We start from the raw sequence: 23,554 nt of genomic DNA, 5'->3' as shown, positions 1-23,554 counted from the left end.
TGCGAATTTTCTTCATAGTTCTCCATAAGAGTCTAATAGGCCATCGCAGTGAAGCACCCTGTATAATATACAAGGTGTTTTCGAAGGTAAGCCTTTTTTTGACAGAAGGTAGAATTCATCAAAATAAGTAGTTTAACCAAAAATTGTCTATATAAAATATCTAAGATGGCTGAAACCCCTAGAAGTTCGACAAAATTTCATTGAATTTCAAGTACATAACTGTGGAAGGTGACAGCGGCATAGCAAAAACGAAACAAAACATAAACTCATAAACATATGGCTGGACAATGAATGCTTCAGTACCAAGTTCATCGGATTAGATGCATCAGGTCACTTTTGAGAGAATCATAATTGTTTTATCGTGCAATTTAGAGTGAAAAAAATGTAGAAAATCGAGGCAGTTTCTTGAAAGTGCTTATGTAAGTTATGTTGAAAAAGATGGATGAGTAATGATCACATGCATATTTTTCATTAATTGGACCAATGATTTTAACGTATAAAGGGTGGAGTGATGATGGGATCCCTATATGCCCCATACCCAGGAATAAATTGAGAACCAGGACAGGGTTAGTAGTTGGACTTTCACCTAGAAAGCATTTTTCTTTTTACTGTACAGGGTGGGCAAAATTCGTTGTCTACAGAGGGGATTTCGAGAATTATAGCAGCTAGAAGAAAACGGATGACACATTCTCGAGCTCTTATTTCGTGACTAATCCAAATCTGAAAACAGAATATGACTATCATATTTCGATTTCGAGTTATAAACAAAAATTGAGATTTTGACGATTTCGAAAGTTCTCATAACTTTTTTGTCTTTGAAGTTACAGATCTGAAACTTGAACCTTCTTAGGCACTTTCATACGTAGAATCTACTGACGAAAGATTTTTTTCCAATTCAAAAATAACAAATTCAATAAAAGTTTGCATTTAAATTCATGAAAATTCACCTAATGAAAATGAAAAAGTGTTTTGAGCTCATCAGTGGATTCTACGTAAAAAAGTGACTGTAGGTGGTTCAAGTTTCAGATTTGTAACTTCAAAGACAAGTTATGAGAACTTTACGAAATTGTAAAACTCAAAAACGAAGTATCGTAGGAGGATGCGGTTTTCACCATTCTTTGTTTCTCCGAAAAGAGCTCGGAAATGTGTCACTTGAGAAAATAATAATTGCTCTATCGTGCAATTCAGGATGAAATAAAAATTTAGAAATTCGAGGCAGTTTCTTGAAAGTGTTTATGTTAGTTAAGTTGAAAAAACATATGGCTGGGCAATTGATGGTTCAGTACCAAGTTCATCGGATTAGATGCATCAGGTCACTTTTGAGAGAATCATAATTGTTGTATCGTGCAATTTAGGGTGAAAAAAAAATGTAGAAAATCGAGGCAGTTTCTTGAGAGTGCTTATGTTAGTTATCTTGAAAAAGTGCTATGATGTTTCCCCATTTCTTCCCATTTTTACGACGATTGTTGGAATGTTCGAACAAGAAGATTGTGATGCCCATTGTGAAAAAATTCGTGAATAATTCAGACGAATTTTATTGGTGAGATTTTGAAGTATTATTCTATTTTTTACATTTGTGTCCTAAGTCTCTTCTGTCAGTTGGTATCGAAATGAGCCATTTCATAAAATCGTGTAAGTTACTAAAAAATCAGTGAGAACAATTCGGCAATCCTAAGTTTCCATTTTCATTACCACATAAATATCGAACGAGCCAATATCCTAAACGAAACCACATGGTCGAATCAGGAGATAAGTTTTTTCCCAATGCTTTGCGATAATTCAGCTAACAAACGGTCTAAAATTGTATTAGGATCTATTTAAGTTATCATTTTTTTCCAACTTTGTCATTTTGAAAGTTTTGTATAGTTGATTTTTGGTAAAACGCTTCATTTTGACCAGTTCTACCTTCTGTTGAAAAAAAAAGCCTCACCTTCAAATACACCCTGTACATTCATTAGGAAATTTTCGCACGAAACTTCTTTCTCTACACAGTGACACAAAAAAGTTGAAGAAATGGGAGCACTTATCATTTCTTGCATTTTTGTTACATCTTTCTCATTCACCCTGTATAGAAAACTCGAGGGGATATAATGATAGTGCGACCTACCTAAGATGCCAACCTATCGACACCTTCTAAAGGTAATTTCGAGTAAATACAATAAGTTCGTTACCTCACCTTGGTGCTGTCCGCGGAGCCATGGCTTAGCGATTTGTGGTGCGAGTGATGAGCCTCTCTTGGACGACATGGTGACGCACTCCGCGACGACGCCTTGCTGTTGGCCGACGCCTGTTGCGTCGTCAGGTGCAGGCTGTCCATCGCCACCGGAAACGTCTGGAAAAAAAATCGTTTCTTCACGTAAAAATCACCAGCACAGAAGATAGAACACCCCGACCTTATCGTCGATGACCACCACGTAAACTCCCATAGCCGAACCACGGTCAAGTGAAGATTCACTTCTCAACAATCTCTACAATCATCCCCAAACGGAGCCAACAGATAAGCGCGAACGACTGAAAGGTAATTTCTACGGTTGCAACGTGCTCGTACTACTCTAGAGAGAGGATGCTCCAAATAAAACCGAACTGATTCACCAGAAACGTGTCAACGGTCATTAATAACAAAGGACGTCTATTATTGCGGCATAACAAGGCGATGATTAGTTACTCATATCTAGAGGAATCTTGGACAGTTCATTGCTCAATAAACAACGACCAACGAAATGGCGAAGTGGAGTCGTAAAATATGGGCATCGGGAATTTTTGGATAACAGAAACAATGTTATCGGTGTAAACAGCCCCTATTGTTAGCGAAATTGATATTTTTGGCTCATAAACCATAGCCATAGAGCAATGAGATAAAACGCTGCAAACAGGAAATTAGTTCCTATGCAGGGAGAGTATTTGGCTACCTAAAAAAATACATAAAAAATATTATGGTCCGGATGTTCATTTGTTTGACCCTTAATAACTCGTTAACAAAACAACAAATTGTACCTTTTATATGAGGAAGATTGCTGAGATAAGGTTCCGACCCTTTGGGTCATTTGCGAAGGGTAGGGAAAGGGATGAATGCTCAAATTATCAAAAAAACCACATCGAAACCCCTAATAATTCAAATTGGGACCCTTTAAATTTAGAAACATATTTCTTGCTATTCAACCCAAACTGTGAAACTAATGGAAAATTCTACTTTTCGAAGGTTTCTTGTTCATCCATCATGAACATGATGAATAATGTACAGATTAAAATAGCTAGCAGGATCCTGGACGATTCAAGGTCATCCAAATTTTGGGAAACAAATTGGTGAATGCTCTTAGGACGGAGGTTAGTAAAATGGTTGATCGGAAATGGAAATTTTGGCGTAGAATGAGTGAAAAACTGCCAAACCCATCTGGTTTTTGCTTGGGTCATTATTGTACCTGGTGTTCATAGTAAGGTCGTCAATTTCGACAAATCATAGTTAATAAAACACAATTCCTTCAAATAATAGCCAATATTTTTCATTACTCACATCGGTTTTACCAGAAAAAACATGATGAGTGTTGGAAACATCTCCCATACCAAATCCAGAGGTTTTTGAGTTAATCAAGTTATAGGACTATAAAAAAACGCGAGAATCAATACATTAATTGTATTGGAATGGAAAAATATTCCATATTTGGAAACAAATCTTCTTTGAAGAAGATACTTTGGAAATAACAAATTCAATATAAAATTGATACAGTTTTTATTTGTTTTTCGTTATTGCCTCGAGTAAAAAATTTTATTAACCCTATCCCAGAAGTAAACTGCTCCACATGAGTTAGGGATATTGACATAAATTGCAAAAAAATATAGTTAAAATAAGATTTTTGTGATGAAAATTCATAAAAATATGATTTGAAGTTGCAAATTAATTTTAGCCTGTAGGTCTGCAGCGTAGGGCCTCCACAGGCATCAATAACAGCTTGACATCTTCTTTGCATACTACACAGGAGCTTGTTGAACATTTCTTGAGGAATTTGGTTCCATGAAAGGGGCAGAAGCTCTATCAGATCATTTAAGGCTTCTGGAGTAGGTTGATGATTATCTAATCTTCTTTGGAGCATATCCCATGCATGTTCTATGCAATTCAAATCTGGTGAGTGCGGAGGTATTGGTAAATGTGGAATACCAAGCTCCTCGCGCGCATTCTCAACTATGGCTGCACGGTGCGGTCTAGCGTTATCGTCTAGAAATTGAAAAGTTTCACCAATAGCAGCGTGAAAATTTGGTACAACATTGTCAATGACATGCTCCCTATAGTGTAAGGCGGTCATATTCCCAGGACAAATGTGTAGATCTGTGCGCCCGTTGAAACATATCCTGGTCCATACCATAACACTACCCCCTCAGAATGGATGGACTTCTTGGACATAGCGACGATTACGGGGTATGCGTGGGATTGTCCCATACCCTTATTCTTCGAGAATCTGAAAATCGTCCATATCTGGATTCATCAGTGAAAAGGACACTACGCCATTAATCGTTCCAATTGTTATGTTGCCTTGCCCATTCCAGTCTTTGACGCTTATGGTCACGTGTTAATGGAACTCCTCTTAATGGACATCTAGAACCTAGATTCACCTCTCTCAAACGTCGTCTGATGGTTTCGATGGAAACTTGGACACGATCTGCATTTTGAAGAGTATTCCGTAGCATTCTACAACTAGATGTAGGGTTTCTTCTCGCCAAAACGGTGATGAAACGATCCTAAGCAGGTGTTGTTTTTCGTCACCCACCAAGCCTTGGTCTTTCCAACACGGAACCTGTCTCCCTGAACCTATTCCAAAGTCGAGATATCACACTTTGGCTGACTTGGAGACTTTCCGTTACAACAACCTGAGTTAGGCCACCCTGTAGCCTTCCGATAGCCCTATTGGCCTCAGCATTTAATTTAAGTCTTGGCATTTTCAGAAAACTCGTTTCAAATCGAAGCCGTTGATAAACTGACTTCATTTCAAAATAAGAACATTCATGAAGGATATGCAAAGAACCAAACTTCAGAACAAAGGCGACCAGATTGACGAAATGTCTCATACTGATTTTCATTGGATCAATTCAAGTTGTTATTGAGTTTTAAATGATTTTACAGCGATTTTCTCGAAGATTATATACTTTTAAAAATGATTGAATACGATATCCCTAACTCTTGTGGAGAAGTTTATTTCAAGAAATAAATAACCAAAATGGACTTGCCAATTTGAAACGGCAACCTTTCATAAACTAAAATTCTAAATAACCCACGACAGAAACAGATAATGAAAATGACTAATATTATAAAACTGTACCAGTGAATGCTTCATTGTTAACCCTTCCAGCAAAATAATATGCGGATAACCAAACAGACCACTACCGATCACGATTAAACTATTGCTAACAAAAACAAAGTTTAATGCCAACGCATCCTTATAGCACAATTTTCGAAAACAAATATAATCAACGTTCCGGTATGAGAAAAATGCACTCAGTGTGAAACATTCCCAGGGCAATTCCTAAAGATTAGCTTTCGTTAATGATTTTTATCACCCACTTAATCAGATCCCAATTCTCTCAAGGTTTCCAGATAAAAGTTATGCCATTCATTGGGGATCGGATCAATTTGAAATGTGTACATAAAAAAATCGATATCGGCGGTAATATCCCCACCGATGAATCGAGAGAAATGCATAAATTATTCATAGTCAGTATGAATTTGCTGTATTTTCTATTGTAAGTACCAATAACAGGAAGTCGTGGCCCATCGAACTACTGGGCTAGCTGATCCAAGTGGAAATTAAGTATTTTTATTTCGATTTTTGTCAATGAAACATTCCTTGAAGAATGATGTGATGGCAATGAAGACTATTTTACACAGATACACTGATCAAAAATTGATGTAGATGTTCGAGATAAATCTTTTTTCGTGCAATTGAATCGATTTTTCATTATTGTTGCATATACCATGTGGAGGGGCGTATGTTTGCGTGTAACACACACACAAAATATGGTCCTCATTACAGCTTAATTAAAAAAAAATGCAAGGTATTTAATGCATGATGAAAACATTTTGCTCGCTTTTCGTTGAACAACTGAACATTCGAAAGAAAACAGAAATATTCACTCATTCTCCGTATATTCATGAAACTGACTGGATATTCTCATGGGGTTGGGGATGCAAACTTTCATTTCACACTGAATCATCTCGATAATGCTAATGCTTTCGCATTTAGCGTTCTTGTTGGAAAAACATGTTGAGATCCATGAGGTACTGATACATACCTATAATATCGAAATCCTTCCCTGTCGGCTGATTTAAACTGCCATATAGTACTCGAAAGTGGAAGTAATTTATTTTATGAAAATCTACATACAACAATGATAGTCTCCCAAATCAATACACTCTATCTTTATAATAACTGCCCTATATGCCTAATGTGAAGTAATTATTTAACGATTTCCACCCACATTCTGTTCTAAAATAACACATTCTAATTTATAGCCCTTCTTTAATTAGACCTAACCTTCAACAATATTATTTAAAACAGGGTATATTATTTATGTTGTATGTTATGAACTTCTCAGTGGATAATCTCATTTTGCTTCCTGAATTACTTATTATTTCAGTCATAAAAATGTTTAATTTTACCCGGATTGAAATGAGATAATTCTAGGATAGGACTCCGACGTCTCGTAAAAAATTGATACCAGTTGCGAATTACAAACTGATTAATTCTGAACTGTCGGTTTAGGCTAAGATTGTGAACAACTTCATATTTTCAAATCACCTTCATACTCACAGTTATATGATCAGTTGTATTCTACCCATTGTCTTCTAGGAAAGATGCCTGTTCTAGTTAACAATCACACTTATAACAATAAAAGCCGGTCCAAATGCTACAATTCTTACAGAGCATTGTTGATTATCAGTTTTGGAAGAACGAACATAACGTTTCCAGAATCCATTAAGAAAAACACATCACTAACACTATGAAAAATTGGTCTCTCACTATGCAAACGATAAAACGTCAAAATAATAGAAAACAAAAATCACAGTCCCTCTCTTCCGCTCCCTCACGATTTGACATTGAATTTACAGTTCAGTTCTGTGACGCATGGTACGTTCCACTTTCCCGCAGAAAGCATTGATTTGTAATTTATAAGCTTTCCCTGCGATTTAATAATGTTATATGTATTATTCTTGCCCTTTCTTGTACTCTTGTAGCTCTAGATACGTTTTACACTAGATGTAAAGTTACCTGTAAGCACAGAGTAGACTGAGATATGAAATATGGTAAATTTTGTGGACTCGGGGTATTCCCCCGTATTAAAATGTTTGTCGTTTTTGTGAATGAATGCAACAAAATGGAATATTCAGTATAAATATTCGTTTTTTAACGATTACACCATAGCTAATAAAATACGAGCTAGAGGTTAGGCATAAACAAAAATTCCAGGTATGATTAACTTAGTTCTTAACTTTTCCTATTTCATAACTGATGTTATGGTAACAAAATATAGACGGAGGAAAAACTTTATTATTAAGCTCATATATTTTAGAACATGTCTTCAATTCTATTCATGATAGGGATGAACTATATAAAAATATATACATAGTATTTACACATTCAACCTCTTGTAATGGAAAGAATGAGAATGAGAGAAGTGAAAGAAGTTGCCAATTTTTAAGTATTTAAATCTCTTTCAAAAATGATCGAATATTCAAGTGTAAAAACTATGGGCATAGCTGGAATTCCAATCTCTCTCAAAAACGTCTTGTAACTGACTTCTGATTGTAGAATGACTTGAATTCCTTTCGAACAATGGATCGTGCAGAACGAAGGAAACACCAGCAGTATCAATGAAATAGTCTCCAGACCAGTTTGAAGTTCCAATAAATGCCATGTTGTCAGTTACCATATACTTATTGTGATTCACACGTGCGTAAGGAATTTTCTGCTGTGTTTTGTTAGCAGGCACAATGAATCGGCGAACCTCTATAGATACCTGAGGATAAGAATTCTCTAAACTTGTTAACGATCTCAAGAAACTGTCCTCCGATGTTCTTGAATGATTCCACCAACTTATCAACATTTTTATCTTTATTTTGTGATCTATTGCTGCAGTCTTTATTGCGTCATCAATCACAGGCCAAAATTTCAGTTTTGGAGTGTAAATTGTCAGAGGAAAATAGTCCATTACTGCTATATATACAAATTTTTCTGCATTATTTATGACATATAGTAGTGCATCGATGTCATTAGTTCTTCCTTGTGGATTAAATGGCTGGGGGGAACTTGTTAAGAATGTATTAAAACTATCATTGTTGAATGTGATATTCATTGGGTTTTGAATATTGAATGGGGTACTCAATGCAGGTGACCACTCTTCAGGAATTTTTTGTGTTTTCCCCAGATACCAATAAGCATCAAAGATTTTTCCCAAGTCATTTGCTAGACAGCTACAATTATAAACTGCAATTCCCAACTCTTTGACTTGGGTTAAAGCTCTCCAATCCATATTTGCACTGCCAATGTAAATATGCATCCTATCTACTATCCAAAATTTTGTGTGAAGGACACCACTTCCTAATAATTTTGCAAAGTTTAGGCTTACAACGTCTGCCGCTTTTCTTTTGACAAGATATTCTGTGTCTATGTTTGGATTCTTTTGTGTTGGAGCATTCTGTGCAATTCTGATAGAAATTCCTTTATCAGTTCCAGCTTTGAGGAGAGCTTGGAAAATGGTTTCACCTTTGTTAGATGAAGGGTCTGGGTACACTTCTGAATGTCGCAATGTCCAATAAAAGGAAGCTATTTCTATTTTTCCATGTGCAAGATTGATCAATTTCAACCATGTATCAAATGTAGATGGATTATCTGTTGATGAGCCATTGTATACGAGGCCTTCAGGTATACTTTCTATCAACTTTAGTTCACAGGGATTTGTACATTGACTGGATATTTTCTTATTAATTTCTTGAAGAGCCTTCTCTGTTGCTTGATCCAAAACTGGTAATAGAACAACCAAAAAAATCATAACACACAATATGGATATGGGAATACATGATGGTCTACATAATTTATGTTTTCTCCATTTTGCACCTGGATATTCAATGATATCTGTTTGAGTGTACTCTTCTGCCCATAAATCTGCTTCATCATTCGCAATAGGCGTTTCAATAACTCCTTTTGGAATTTTGATCAACACCTCTGATCTTAGTTTCATTATTTGAATGTTGGTGAATATAAATTTATAACTTGCACCTTATGTTTTCATAGTACTTTAATCAGTATGATAACACAGCAATTTTGATTAATTGATTGCACAATGAAATAACTGCAAATTAATGATAATAATATTTACTTGATTTAATTGTTACCTAGGTGACAATCAGGAACAAAGCGATATGAGTTCATAGAAAATCATTAATTTATTCACCTGATTCACTGTATTTTCAGGTTTAAATTTTATTTAGGTGATAATGCCGTTAAAACGAGATTTCAAGACAAGGTATCAGCTTTTTATTATATCATTGGCTCAAATTTAAAGGCCTTAAAATTTGGGCAAATCAACAAATCCACATGAAAAATCGATAATAAGATAAGAGTTGTAAAGTCCAGGCCACACAAAATGATTTGTCTGATCTGCAACTAGGCAACTAACAATACGTTTCTTACAACATGAGAGCATTGTAAATTGAAAAATTAAAATTTAAATGACAAAACTGAAATCTGAAATTTTCATACCTAAGGATCAACATCTGGAATATTTTCTCAAGGAAAAATAAAATGAATGGTTGTTTCCCTTGTTTCATGGATAGTATCAAAGAGGAGTTAATTTGATAGTATTCCATGGTCCAACTTTTGACATTTGCGGTAATCAAAAATCAAAATAGATAATTTGAAATATATACAATGATCAAACAAAAACCAATGGATTAATTGAGTAAAATGAAAAAAGTATAAACTTTTCGGTTCGGCTGAATCAGTTAAATTTTCAAGCCTTGTAAATTATGCGTATTATGGCTAATATGAAAATGGGGTCTCAAAATAATAGGAAGAAAGTTCAAGTAATTAATTATTCAGCTGGTTATCTTTAACATTCCATTATGATCCTACAATTATTTCAGGTTTCGATGGTGATATGCGAAGCCGAAGAGAAACGGCATCGATCTGGTGTAAATGCTCTTCAGATAGATCCAGTATTAGATAGATTATTTTCAGCGGGTAGGGACTCCATTATAAGGGTTTTCGAACATGAAAGGTATTATCATGGAATGGAACATCACACTGATTGGGTTAATGATATTGTTCTTTGCTGTGGGGGAAGGAATTGTAAGTGGAAATGAAAAATGTGTACAATTCGCCTTCAGTTATATTAGACAGTTGGTGTATTATCCCAATATGTAATTGATTAGATATTCTCCTATCTATTTATGTTGTAGTGATATCTGCAAGTTCAGATACAACAGTTAAGGTATGGAATGCACACAAAGGTTTCTGCATGTCTACATTAAGGACGCACAGAGACTATGTGAAAGCTCTAGCCTACGCTAAAGACAGAGAACAAGTTGCCTCAGCGGGATTAGATAAATCAATATACTTATGGGACATAAATACCTTGACAGCCCTGACCGCTAGTAATAATACTGTTACTAGTAAGTAACATATAAGTTAATCTTCATATATGTTTTTTAGTGTACTTCTTTTAATTGGCGAAAATATTCTAACGTTATTTTTTCAGCATCTAGTTTGATAGGGAGCAATGAATCTATATACAGCCTTGCTATGAATCCTTCTGGAAATATTGTAGTCAGTGGATCAACAGAAAAAGCTTTGAGGTTTTGGGATCCTAGAACTTGTGCCAAATTATTCAAGTTAAAAGGTATAATTAGCTGTTTTCTAATTGAACTGTATTTTACTGTCGTAAATGGTTATAGCTCTGTGTAGTTTTTATAATCTACTGTGATTTCCAGGTCATTCCGATAATGTCAAAGCCTTGGTAGTATCTAGAGATGCAACTCAGTGTGTTTCAGGCAGCAGTGATGGAACTATTAAGGTCTGGAGCTTAGGAGGCCAAAGGTTAGTAGGGGAGAACTTTCATCAATTTTGCTTGTGAATAATTATCATGAATTATTTGGTTTTTTGCTTTCCCATATATATGTGTATTAAATCTTTATTTCGAACATGGATTTTCGATGAAATAGCAATTATCATCGTTTTGCAGGTGTATTCAGACAATTCGGGTACATTCTGATTCTGTTTGGGCTCTTTTAGCCACTGAAAATTGGACACACATTATATCAGGAGGAAGAGATAAGAAGGTGTGTTCAGTGGAGTCATTTGAGAATTCGATTAATAACATTCATTTTGTAGGTGATAATGACTGAATTGAAGAACCCCCAAAACAGTATTGTAGTCTGCACTGAGCAAGCCCCAATTTTGAAGTTATGTTTTACAGCTGATCAACAAGCTGTTTGGGTGAGTGAAATTACACAACTAATGATTTTTTTCAATATAGCAGTAACTATTGAAAATATATCTGACTTTCGATTTTTTTTGAGATCTCAAAATATTTTCCAGGTTTCCACTTCAGACTCCAACATTCGTTGTTGGAAATTGCCAACAGAGAAGCATTTCAGGGAAGAAATCCCAATGCCTGACAAGCCTGTATCTTTAATACCTGGTGGGGCAGCAATTCGACAGGCTTTCGTTCTAAACGATAAAAGACACATTTTGACCAAAGACTCTCACGAACATGTTGCATTATATGACGTTCTTCAGGTACCTCACCCAACATATTCAATCAATATTAGTCGATAAGTTTTCTTTTTTTCGTTTCTCAGGCCAAAAAAGTGGAAGATATCGGTCAGGTTAATTTTCAAGAAGAAATCAAAAATCGTTTCAAGATGATCTACATTCCGAATTGGTTCAACGTGGACCTAAAAACTGGGGTGGGTATTTTTGGTTGAAGAAGTGTCTGTTGAAATTCTCGAACATTCAGTTCTTTTAGATGCTGACGATTCATCTGGGGCAGGACGAGGTGGATTGTTTTTCAGCCTGGGTATCCGCCAGAGATGCTGGAATCAAGGACTGTCCGGAACCAGATTCTAAGGTGAATTACGGGAAACTTCTCCTTCAGGCTTTGCTCGAACATTGGAGGGGGGTTGCACCTGAAACTGATAGCAAAATTCATTTCAGTGTGCCCAAGCACATACCGTTGATTTTGAGGTATGTCTCGATTTTTTTTTCTGGTTAAAATAAGATTTGATTTTTTTCTGAACTGCGTTATTTGATTTAAGTGAAATCGGAGGTCGGACGCTGTATCGAGTTCCAGTTGGAGAAGCTGGGGGTGATACGGAGAACGCACTTTTGAACGAAACAGTTCCAAGCTGGGTAACGTCAATGATTGAGGATAATTGTAATGGAAAATTCATAAAGATTCAGTTTTATCTTCAACCCCACTCTTCAGTACCTGTTCATCTTCTCAAACAGGATCGTCTGAAAAAGGTGATATTATTCTTCAGCAGCATTTTATGAAGTGAATTTCTGAGTAATTTAGAATATTTTACAGCCTGAAAGACTGGTTGCAAACGATTTTATTCAGTGTAGAAAGGTGGCGGAACACATACTAGAGAAGCTTTTGGGTGATGGCAATTCAAGTCCCCCAGGAGGAGACGGAGATTCATCAATTTCCAATAGTAATGGATACAATGTCGACCATATTGAACTTAGTTGCAATGATCAAGTGAGTACCGGATTTATCATTTGAAATGATTTCCACTAATACTTCAAGAACAAGATTAAAAGTAGATCCAGATCATAAGAACGATGAGTTTAATACACACAAGCACTTCATAAGTTCATGAAAACACCATAAATCTTCTCTGTTCCTCTGTGTGTAAGTCCATAAATTTTTTATTTATAGGTACTGGATCCATACATGGACTTGAGAACTGTGAAACATTTCATTTGGAAGAGCTCATCAGATCTGATACTATCGTACAAAATTATATCCAAGTAATGAAACTTCGGAACATTTTCTTTCTATTGTATTGGTGTGCAAAAAATTCCTTATTTTGAACTTGAGTTCCTTTATTCCTGAAGGATCTGTAATTTCATTCCAGAAAGTATATTTCCGATTGGTTGGCTGTCTAAAAATGATTTTTTATTGAATTTTGTCATTGATTGATTTCTGTGTCAGCTTATGTATAAGCTCGTTTGAAATCATGAAGATTTCTGTTTTAAGAAAGTCTTCAGTCTGTTTCTTTTTCTACGCAAAATATATGAGGGTATCTGCATTGATGGATACAGTTGATGTATGTTGAAGGCTAGATGTTTAAGAAACAATTTTCATACCTACTATGAGAATCATTTTCTATAGCTTTAATGATATGTTGAGTAACGTTCTTATTTTTATACTTTCACCATTTAGTTTTTCTTCGATTCAGTATTTGTCATAATTTATTGAGTTAATTGAGTTAAATGTTTGCAAAGAATTTGTGAGTTCATTGATAAATGCAATTTAAAATCGTGGTGATTGAAATATTCCATTTGCTGTTGATTTGATGAAAAGTTGCAAAACTAACCTGGCGTGAAAGATGCGATCGCAATGTTCATGAAAGTAATTGCTGTTTTTTCATTGGAACCTCAAAGAGATGTTTTTAAGATCATTTAATATTGAGTTTTGTTCCCACAGAGACATACACGGTGATAGTTTTTTTAAAAGAATTAGTAGTTTCACACTTATCTTGTATATTATGATGTATTTTATATATTATTAAGACTGCTTTAGAGGCGTTTATTTTTGTTGGATGTAATGAAATTATTGAATGAATAAATAGGTTTATGTAAATTTTGTGGTGGTTCTCTTACTGTCCCCAGAAACCTTTTCCCCCTCTATTCTATACATCAAGGTAAAAATTTGTTGTAGGTTCTAATTTTTCAGTTACTTTTGTGTAAGAATTCGAAATTTTCGATTTAAGAGAACGAACAACTATCGGACTGGACGGACATGGCCCTATCTTATAACATATTGTTATACAAACTTGTTTGAGTGTAATAACAAAGTTCCTTTTGGTGATAGTTGGGGAGCCCAAGAGGAAAAGTTGAGATTTGTCTTGTTTTCTACTTCCAACGGGTTTGCACGCCGGTCAGAAATCGTACTTCCAGCGAAGAGAAGCCCAAAAGTAGTTTATCACTCTGGTTTCTGCTCCCAACGGGTTTGCACTCCGGCCAGAAATCGTACTCCCAGAAGTGGTAGAACTAGGTCTGATAAGGGGTTGAAACTGAGATTCCCAAGTGAAGTACGGAGTGCTGTCTTACCTCTGGACTCGGTTGGTCTGGCACTAGCTACTTGTTAAGCGGTTAAAATCACTCAGACTCGCAAAAAACCCCACCCAAACCTACACACAGAATTCGTCGTCCCAACCATTTGACAAACAACCTTATATCTCGACTGCAATCCTCCGGTATACAGTCTAGCTTCGGACATCTAGAGTTAGCAAGAACGTCCAATACTTTTGGACAAATAGTAAGTTTTTGGTTTGGAAATCTCTGCCAGCGAATGGGTTAAGTAAAAAAAATGACAAATGGCATGCATAAAGACTTTTTCTCGAGAAATTACCAGGAAAAACGAGATACAGGATATAGGGACATTGTGAACTTCATTTAAATCAATTTTATCATCTTTGCTTTTGGCTTCATTCTGAAAATAGGTTTAATATTGTAGAATTGGCAGTATATTGTATCGTCAATGAGGAATACTCAAAGTTATATTGCCTCAATATTACTAGGAGCTGCACAGTGAGAGGATAGAGAATATGCAATATGAGTATATAATATTTGTTGGCAAGAACATTGTTATCCCAAGAACTATGGGAATCTTTTTTTATTGTTTCTTGCGGGGGTGCGATGAAAGACAAAACGTAGGTAAATGTTTTGAAAAGAACGTTCGGAAAAAAAACAATATGATCACTTTCATCAGAAATTTCTGCTCGATTTAATCATAATTTATTGACCTCAATTGAAATCATCGTTTAATCTGCAACGAAATATAAAAAGGTAATACTCGATTGTCCGAAACGTGATATGTTAAATAAAATGTCAAAAGCTGTAGGCTAGGCCCCCAAGGACGAAGACGGTAGGCAATAACAATGAACCGACGTTTAGTGAGGCAACGAGATCACCCAGCTGATGAATATTTAATAGAACTTATTAGATTTGTCTCAGGGATTCCGCCTGGTACGATGCACCGCGGTAAGGTATTACGAATTCCGAATGGCATGAAATAATATACTTGTTATAAAATTCACGTGGCCAGGAGGGATTTATACTCTTTTCCCAAGATGTGTATAATTGACTTTTGACTCCGATTCTGTTGCGAGAATATTCTAATGGCAGACGGGCAAGGAATTCTTTCGTCATGATTCAGAGGGGCAGAAAAATCATATCACGGGTAGAGAATGAGTTATTTGGTGCGACTGATTTCGAAAATTTGATGACTGGTACACGAAGACTCATCCCCTACGAATCTAAAAATTTCCAGGGGTTTCAAAATAGAGATCAGTGGAAACAGGTAAGAAAGTAAGAGTTGCTGACTAGTGTTTATCTATGGTTGCTGACTTTTTGGTTGGTCGAAACCATCTATGGTCTTGTCTCTGGTCGAAACCATAAAGTAAGTCAAGTGTTCTGTGGTCGAAACCGAGATTTCGTGGGTTTATAAGAACATAGACATATAGTCTCTATGTCTATGTATAAGAACCACAGATAGCAAAGTAATGATGACAAAAGATCCGCCATTGCCCACTGAAAACAATTCTCGTGAGAGTTACCGGGGCCAAAGGAAGAATACACAGTGAATCTTATTTCACCCATTCACCCTGAACTATAAAACATTCAAAAACGACGGTCCGAAATTCGAGATGTCCCTGATATGTTTTTGTGGCTAATTACCGCCGTCACTTTTGAGGCAGATACGATCATCGTTCTCATATTGTGGCGCAACGAATAAGAGCAATGCGATCCGTTTCACGAATATTATTAATATGGCTCGTCGTATAAACAATTTCTCAGGTGAACAATCACAAACTGTGGGTGCCGTTCAATGTTCCTCTTGAGCAATTTACGCATGGTCGCTTTAATTGTTCTATTTATCTCCGTCCTTTCGTAACCTCAGGCTGGATATTTCGCTACAGTCTAATTCAAGGGTGATGAAGGTGATGCGTTCGAAAAAACTCATCCCAATTTCACGAGGCGAATGGAAAATATCGAAATGTGAAGGTTTCTAGTCTAGGCCGAACATGGTTCTTCCCAACCTTCCCGGAACTACAGACAACAGAACTCAAATGGGATCACTCAGTATTCTACCGAAATTCACCAAAAAACATAACGAAAAAGAATTATTACTTCCTAAAAAATATCATTGCCATCCATAACTTTCCATCCCGAATTTTGAGCTTTGGGATGGAAAAACGAAAAAACGCTCAGCTTGATAAAAAGATATAGCCTTTTTAAGTTTTCATAATGAACTGTGCCACCCCTGGAAAAGAAAATACCCTTCAGAATAACTAGTTAAATCTGTGACACTACACATCTGTGGATATTTCAAAAAGAGTTTCATTCGGTCAAATAAGGTACACAATTTTTCGAATTTACAGATTTATTTTTTATTTTTGAACATCAAATAACTCGAAAACGGCGCATTATACGAGGAAATTCACAGAACGTTCAAATATTCATTAAGATAGCGTCCAACTTAGTTGCAAGAGTTGGGTTCTTTGAATTTTTTGTATTTTCATGGTACGTCATATGGTTATAATGAGAACACTGGAAGACGTGGGTGATATCTTGTTTTCAAAAAGGATTAATCAAATAAATGAAATACTATCTTCCGAAATTCATCTCATCTCATGCGATAAAACCGTTGGTGAGATTGAAAGTAACATTTTTTTATGGTTTTCAACAGCCTGTATCTTTGAAACCGAGCCGGAACGAATGGTAAAGGAGTAAAGGAAAAAAGTGTTTCTTCTGACCTCAATGATCCACTGTTGAAATATTTTTACGAGTCAAGGACACTCTTAGAGAGATAGAAAACAAAACATCCAGTATAAATGTGCTTTATATTGGTTAAGTAATCAATCATGAGAAAAAACCTATCGGAGAAAATAATTGTGTTGGACCTTCAGGATGTCTTATATGAACTCAGAAACATGTCGGAGCATACTCCTAACAAGAAATGGGTAGATCCACCTTAGACCCCACGATAAGATTAATAAAAGTAGATATACCTTCAAAGTGGATCAGATTCTGGCTTCAACCCAGAGAGGATTTACAAGCGCCAAAATAACAGACTGTCTCTCCCTCCTTTATCTGATCAAATAAAAATAATATAACAAGTCATATTATAGAAATTACAGGAAGAAAGTTTGGGACAAAGATTATAATCTTTGGTTTGGGACTTTTTGAAATATTTCAAACATAAACCAAGATAAAGCAAATATATTTGAAACAGGAAGTCTTCAGAAATTCGGAAAGGAATTGAAGGCTCGTTCGATATTTACGTGATAATGAAAATGGATTGCCGATGAATTGTTCTCATTATTTCTTAGTAACTTACACGATTTTATGAAATGGCTCATTTCGATACCAACTGACAGAAGAGACTTAGAACACAAGTGTAAAAAATAGAATAATACTCTCTAATCTCAATAACAAAATTCGTCTAAATTATTCACGAATTTTTTCACAATGGGCATCACAATCTTCTTGTTCGAACATTCGAACAATCGTCGTAATAATGAGATGAAATGGGGAAACATCATAGCACTTTTTCAACATAACTAACATGAGCACTTTCAAGAAACTGCCTCGATTTTCTACATTTTTTTTTCGCCCTAAATTGCACGATACAGCATTTATGATTCTCTCCGATGAACTTGGTACTGAACCATTCATTGTCTAGCCATATGTTTATGTTTTGTTTCGTTTTTGCGATGCCGGAGTCACCTTCCACAGTCCTGTACTTGAAATTCAATGAAATTTTGTCGAACATCTAGGGGTTGTATCTCAGCCATCTTGGATATTTTATATAGACAATTTTTGGGCACCTTGTTCAATGCCTAATATAAAAAATACAAATTATTCACTTCAATTTTTGAGCAGTGTGTTCTTGAATATCTTTCTTTTCTTCAATAGCCATTTCGATATTTTAGTAAAGTCTCAAATACATTTGAATGGTTGCATAGTGTACAGTAAAAAGAAAAATACTTTCTAGGTGAAAGTCCAACTACTAACCCTGTCCTGGTTCTCAATTTATTTTTGGGTATGGGGCAGGGATCCCATCACCACCCTTTAAACGTTAAAATCATTTGCCCTATTGGTGAAAAATATTCATGTGATCATTTTTCATCCATCATTCGCAAATTCATTGTAAATACAAGACTTCCAATTATTCCAAAGCGACAGCGACGGTGATTATCAATTCTTGTTTTTCTTTGTTAATCCGACGTTCACCACATTGCTCATTGAAGCAACTATGTTATTTTCGCTATTCGAAGAAAACCGATTTTTATTTGAACTACCGTACGCTTATTGTACCAATCAATATTCATTAAAGATAGCATCATACAAAATTGATGAATGGGAGTCTAACTAGGAAGCTAGGAGGCTCTACAAGTAATTATATGGTGGTATTTTACTCAAGGGAACTATGAAGTCAGATTACAATTTCTCGCTGAATCCTTGTTTTTCAACTACAATTCTGGTTCAGGATGTGGGTATGTTTCTTTCTTCGAAGTTGCATGATGAATGTGGATTTTTTTCACATAATTAGGTACTCTTCTTTCTCTTTCGTAACTTCAAGGATGTTGCGCGAAGAGTTGTGATTTTATTTTTTTTAAGGATCAATAATTCGCCTTGAATTCGACGTATTGGAGATGCTGAATCGCGTAGATTGGCGAAAATGGAGCCTATTAGGAGTTTTTTTTCGGATAACAGTCAATGGTATTTATGATGGAAATGACGGAATATGGTCTACCGAATCAACTTCCTGGTATTTTAAAAGTCTACGACATGCGTCATTGGCTGAGAATATTTTCACAAATATTTGTGATTTGCTTTTCTAATTGCAGGCCCATTAACGCAACTAAATAATGCGTTGGGCCTTCTCCTCAGATTTTCAAAGAAAAAATTTGTCACGAAATCCGTTTCGGAGAAGATAAAAGTTGTGTACACTCACAGATCGCAATTTTGAACCCATCTGGCTCAATTTGGGCAGGAATACTCGTATGAACGGTTTCAGGAAACCTTCCCATTTTGGTGGAAATCGTCTTATACGAAAAATTAATTTGCAACTTGAAATCATAATAATATGAATTTTCATCACAAAAATCTTATTTTAACTATATTTTTTCGCAATTTAAGTCAATATCCCTAACTCATGTGGAGCATTTTATTTCAGTAATCATTTTCAATTTTTCTCAACTTTGTCATTTTGAAAATTTTGTATAGGTGTTTTTTGGTGAAACGCTTCATTCTAACCAGTTCTACCTTCTGTTGAAAAAAACTCTCACCTCCAAATACACAGGATATTGTTTTACCAGGAACTATCCTGTCTGTGCCAGTATTTCGCCGGTATGAAATTTGATTCAAGTGCAAAAATTAAGAGCTGTAGTCTGATGTATTTTCAATGATGCTGTACAACCTTCAACAAGCTAATCATATAGGGCTGCCCATAGTTGATAATTCTCTTTCAAAAAATTCAAGAACTGCATTTTCAGTTCTGACATATTCTGTACAAATTAGCAATAACAGTTCAATTCTTCAATAGAAAGAGCAGTAGAGTCATCCGCTCCGACAAAGAGAGAACTATGATGACGATGATCATAACAATTGTTACAACTAGGACAGCGAACCCTCAGCTCTGCACCAGTAAAGTATGAATTATTTTTAATTCATTCAAGGATCATCGGAGCGCTGCATTGAAATCGACATTCTTCGGTTTTTGCGTGAGCGAATATCCTTGATATTTACATTCGGATGAACCTTCCTTAAATCATGTAAATCAAAATAATTGTTTCGAAAACACTCTAGTGCAATAAGTAGTTCGAGGCTCTCGATAGATGAATCCGCCATCTATTTTGCTTTGATATTATTTCGATCCTTCCGAATATCCTTATGTCATCGGGAGATCAATTGAACTTTGACGTGATTCATTGTTGAGTTATGTACATTGTCGATTCAAGGGTATGGAGCGTTGGATGGTGATATTGCGATCTGTCTGCTTGACTGTAGATAATTTCTTAATCCGCACTATTGATTTTATCTAGTCCTTCTTTTTGTTTCCTTGGACGTCCTCTTGCACTTGAAAATGTGATAAATTTAAATCAAGCATTGTATCTACTGTTAGAGTGGTACCCCTTCTATTAATGGCATGTCATAAAACTCTGTGAACCAGACTGCAATTATTTTCGTATGACCGGAAGATTCTGAGATAATAGGAAAGGACTATTTTTAGAGGAGGTATATCTGGCAAAAAGAATGGGAGTCTCTTCATTTTGTCTCCAGAATTGTGACCAAATTTTGATGTATAATTTTAGGACACCCTGTACACTGGGTGAGTCTTTGACTCGTACAAATGTTTTAACAGTAGGTTCTTGAGGTCAAAAGAAACACTTCTTTCCTTAACCATTTTTTCCGAATCAGCTCGGTTTAAAAGATACAGGCTGTTGAAAAACCATAAAAAAATGTGTTATTTTTAGTTCTATCTCGCAACCGTTTTTAACGAATGAAATGAATTTCGAAATCTAGTTTTTCATTTATTTATCATCCACGTTTATCAGTTTTCTCCTTATGACCTTTACGTACTATAAAAAAAACAAAAATTCAAGAATCCAACTCTTGAAACTAAGTTGGACGCTACCTAATAAATATTTGAATGTTTTGTAAAATAAGAGTATTCCTCATCTTTTCTCGTATAATGCGCCGTTTTCGAGTTATTTGATGTTCAAAAATAGAAAATATCTGTGAAATTCGAAAAATTGGGTACTTTGATCTAATGCAACTCTTTTTAAAAAATCCACAGATGTGTAATGTCACATGTTTTTCCAGGCGTGGCACAGCTGATTATGAAAACTTAAAGTGGCTATATCTTCTATCAGGGCCGAATCGGACAAAATGGTTAGGGAAAAAAGTGTTTCTTTGCACCTCAAGAATCAACTGTTAAAATACACTGCGCAAAAAAATTAACGCATATTCTGAAAATCTCAATTCTAATGAAAGTTAACTCCACATTGACTTTATAACTTATTTTTTATGTTCTATCGAGAAGGTTTTGAACGAAACAAGACACATTAAATGGAAGAAAAATTCAGGATTTCACCGAATCTTATGTGAAAGAAGAGAAATGAACAATTTTCAAAATACTGAAATGCTGATAAGTGATTTAATACTTGGTATTTCCACCCCTTGCGTTAGTTACAGCTCGGCAACGACGGTTCATACTCAAAATGAGTGATCTTAAAATGTTCTGATCTAATCCTTCCCAGATTTCTCCGAGTTGGATTCCTAAGTCATTAAGAATAGCTGGATAATTTTCTGAACTTCTCAGCTTTCTATTGAGGTTGTCCCAAACCTGCTCAATCGGATTGAGATCTGGACTTCTTGCTGGCCATTCCATTCGAGAGACTTCAACCTCTTCGAGGTACTCCTGAACGATGCGCGCACGATGGGGTCTGGCATTATCGTCCATAAAAATGAAATTTTCACCAATGTATGGAGCAAATGGCACTACATGGTCTTCAAGAATGTTCCTTATATACTTATCAGCATTCATAGCTCCATTATCAACGACCACTAGGTCTGTGCGAGCAGTCAAAGATATCCCACTCCATACCATAATCGATCCTCCCCCGAAACCAGTAGTATTCAGGAAATTGCACTGAGCATATCTTTCATGTGGACGTCTGTATACAAGGGAACGTCGATCACAATGGTAGAGGCAGAATCTAGACTCATCTGTGAAGAGAACTCTTTCCCAATCGGCCTCTTCCCAATGGATATGCTCTCTCGCAAAATCCAAACGCACCCTTCGATGGGCTGGGGAAAGAGCTGGGCCTCTTGCCGCGACACGAGGCCTTAAATCATATTGTCTGAGGCGATTTCTTATTGTCTGAGTGCTAATTTGCACCTCATGAGTTTGCTCAAGCTGAATTTAAAGGAGGCGAGCGGTTGCAAACCGTTGTCTCAACGAAGAAACTCTCAAGTAACGTTCTTGAATGGCAGTTGTTACCCGTGGTCTACCCTGTCCTGGTCTTCGGACATTTATACCTGTCTCTCTGAATCGCTGCAACATTCTGGACACACTTGTATGGGAAACTCCAAACCTTTCTGCAATTCTTGTGTATATCCACCCTTCTTCTCGCAAAACTACCGCTTGGGCACATTCCTCTTGGGTCAAATTGCGTGTTTCGCGTTTCATAGCGATCGAGTGTAGAAAATCAAACGAAAGAAAAACTATTGATCACTAGAATTGATCGAGAACAGCTGATTTTAGAATGGAGCCAATACATTCAAAATCTGATAATATCATCTTTTTTTATTCCTGCTGGGAAAAAACATCTGTATTGAAGAAAACCGTTGAAAGTGGATAACATATGCATGCATAATTCTGATAAAAAAAATTATCATTGAGAACACCTTCAGTTGTAGAATAAATTTGAGATTTCCATAATGTGCGTTAATTTTTTTGCGCAGTGTATTTGTACGAGTCAAAGACTCACCCTGTATAGTTCGTTTATCGCTATGGTCCGAAATCCCTATCATATCTTGAAAATGGCTGGATCGAAAAATTTAATGAAATCATCTTCGAATTACTCATAAAAAAGTGCCTTTTGTCATTATGATTTTCGAGTACGAGTTGAAATAAACGAGTATTCAGCATTATTGAAAATGGCAATTGCACAATTTTCCTTCATAACAAAAAATCTAGAAATGACAGGCCATTTGTCCTCTAAAATTTTGATTAGTCAAGAAAAAAGAGCACGAGAATGTGTCATTCTTCTAGCTGCTATAGTTCTCGAGATTCCCGAACCTTTAGACAACGAATTTTGCCCACCCTACAAGAAAAAGCCAAATTAAAGCAATTTAGGAAATCTCGTACACCAATGATGAGCCACGATGTGAACAAATCCCCGATGAAACAAGTTGGTCAAACCAACACCAAACTACCAATTTCTCACATTAACAGCGTACCTACACTCTACAGTTAACATCGTTGCCTTCGTTTTGATCATTTGGCACCTAACTATCTTGCTTAACCAATAATCTCATATTATCGAACAATAGGGAATATTTCATACTAATAGTTATCATTACATCTCACCTTGACGGTTTGTTAGTCGTATTCACAACTGTAGAATGCTGACCAAAATCATTTTAATCATCTGTTGTTACTCTCCACCATTTTACATCCTCCATACAGGACGATTTTATCTGCTATCTGATGCATGCTCGTGAAGATCCACCATGATCGAAATTTTCATCGTTTTGGATGTACC

The 23,554-nt window shown here is 35.9% G+C and overlaps 3 protein-coding genes across 15 annotated transcripts in view; 1 reads left to right on the top strand and 2 right to left on the bottom strand.

Moving 5' to 3' along the window:
- The window catches only part of LOC123322988 (transmembrane and coiled-coil domains protein 2), a 37,539-nt gene extending 30,484 nt beyond the window's left edge, over positions 1-7,055 (bottom strand). For 3 of the 12 annotated variants that reach the window (XM_044911128.1, XM_044911129.1, XM_044911133.1), the window contains exons 1-3: positions 5,310-5,464; positions 3,512-3,598; positions 2,177-2,332 (exon numbers count right to left, since the gene is read on the bottom strand). In XM_044911128.1, the coding sequence (XP_044767063.1) occupies positions 2,177-2,332; positions 3,512-3,598; positions 5,310-5,324 (258 nt within the window). In that variant the 5' untranslated portion in view covers positions 5,325-5,464. Of the gene's footprint in view, positions 1-2,171; positions 2,333-2,393; positions 2,546-3,511; positions 3,599-5,309; positions 5,467-6,797 lie in introns of those variants that run through there. The other 9 variants (XM_044911135.1, XM_044911130.1, XM_044911136.1 and 6 more) reach the window with 9 other exon arrangements.
- A 290-nt stretch (positions 7,056-7,345) lies between these two features.
- Positions 7,346-13,854, top strand: LOC123322987 (WD repeat-containing protein 48 homolog). 2 transcript variants are annotated; one of them, XM_044911127.1, is made up of 13 exons: positions 7,346-7,454; positions 10,130-10,334; positions 10,445-10,657; positions 10,744-10,884; positions 10,976-11,081; positions 11,227-11,323; positions 11,376-11,480; positions 11,583-11,783; positions 11,846-11,953; positions 12,013-12,230; positions 12,302-12,509; positions 12,574-12,747; positions 12,928-13,854. In XM_044911127.1, exons 2-13 carry the CDS (start codon positions 10,136-10,138, stop codon positions 13,021-13,023), a joined length of 1,866 nt encoding a protein of 621 aa, XP_044767062.1. In that variant the 5' UTR covers positions 7,346-7,454; positions 10,130-10,135; the 3' UTR covers positions 13,024-13,854. The 2 variants fall into 2 exon arrangements, with proteins under 2 accessions (XP_044767062.1, XP_044767061.1); XM_044911126.1 differs by lacking the exon at positions 7,346-7,454 and adding an exon at positions 9,858-10,069.
- On the bottom strand, positions 7,518-9,532 carry LOC123322990 (5'-3' exonuclease PLD3-like). The gene has a single exon (XM_044911143.1). The coding sequence runs from the start codon at positions 9,223-9,225 to the stop codon at positions 7,720-7,722; it is 1,506 nt and encodes a 501-aa protein (XP_044767078.1). The 5' UTR covers positions 9,226-9,532; the 3' UTR covers positions 7,518-7,719.
- Positions 13,855-23,554: the final 9,700 nt, after the last annotated feature.

The sequence above is a fragment of the Coccinella septempunctata genome, chromosome 1 (genome assembly GCF_907165205.1).
Source record: "Coccinella septempunctata chromosome 1, icCocSept1.1, whole genome shotgun sequence".
In the NCBI taxonomy this organism is placed as follows: Eukaryota; Metazoa; Arthropoda; class Insecta; order Coleoptera; family Coccinellidae; genus Coccinella; species Coccinella septempunctata.
This window is presented reverse-complemented; position numbering and strand designations above follow the sequence as displayed.

Bases quoted from the DNA above. Each gene is read 5' to 3' on its own strand.
- LOC123322987 (XM_044911126.1), top strand. From the start codon at position 10,013: ATGCGTATTATGGCTAATATGAAAATGGGGTCTCAAAATAATAGGAAG. The intron at 11,784-11,845 runs GTACCTCACCCA...TTCGTTTCTCAG, and splicing joins CATTATATGACGTTCTTCAG to GCCAAAAAAGTGGAAGATAT. The intron at 11,954-12,012 runs GTGGGTATTTTT...CAGTTCTTTTAG, and splicing joins ACGTGGACCTAAAAACTGGG to ATGCTGACGATTCATCTGGG.
- LOC123322990 (XM_044911143.1), bottom strand. From the start codon at position 9,225: ATGAAACTAAGATCAGAGGTGTTGATCAAAATTCCAAAAGGAGTTATT.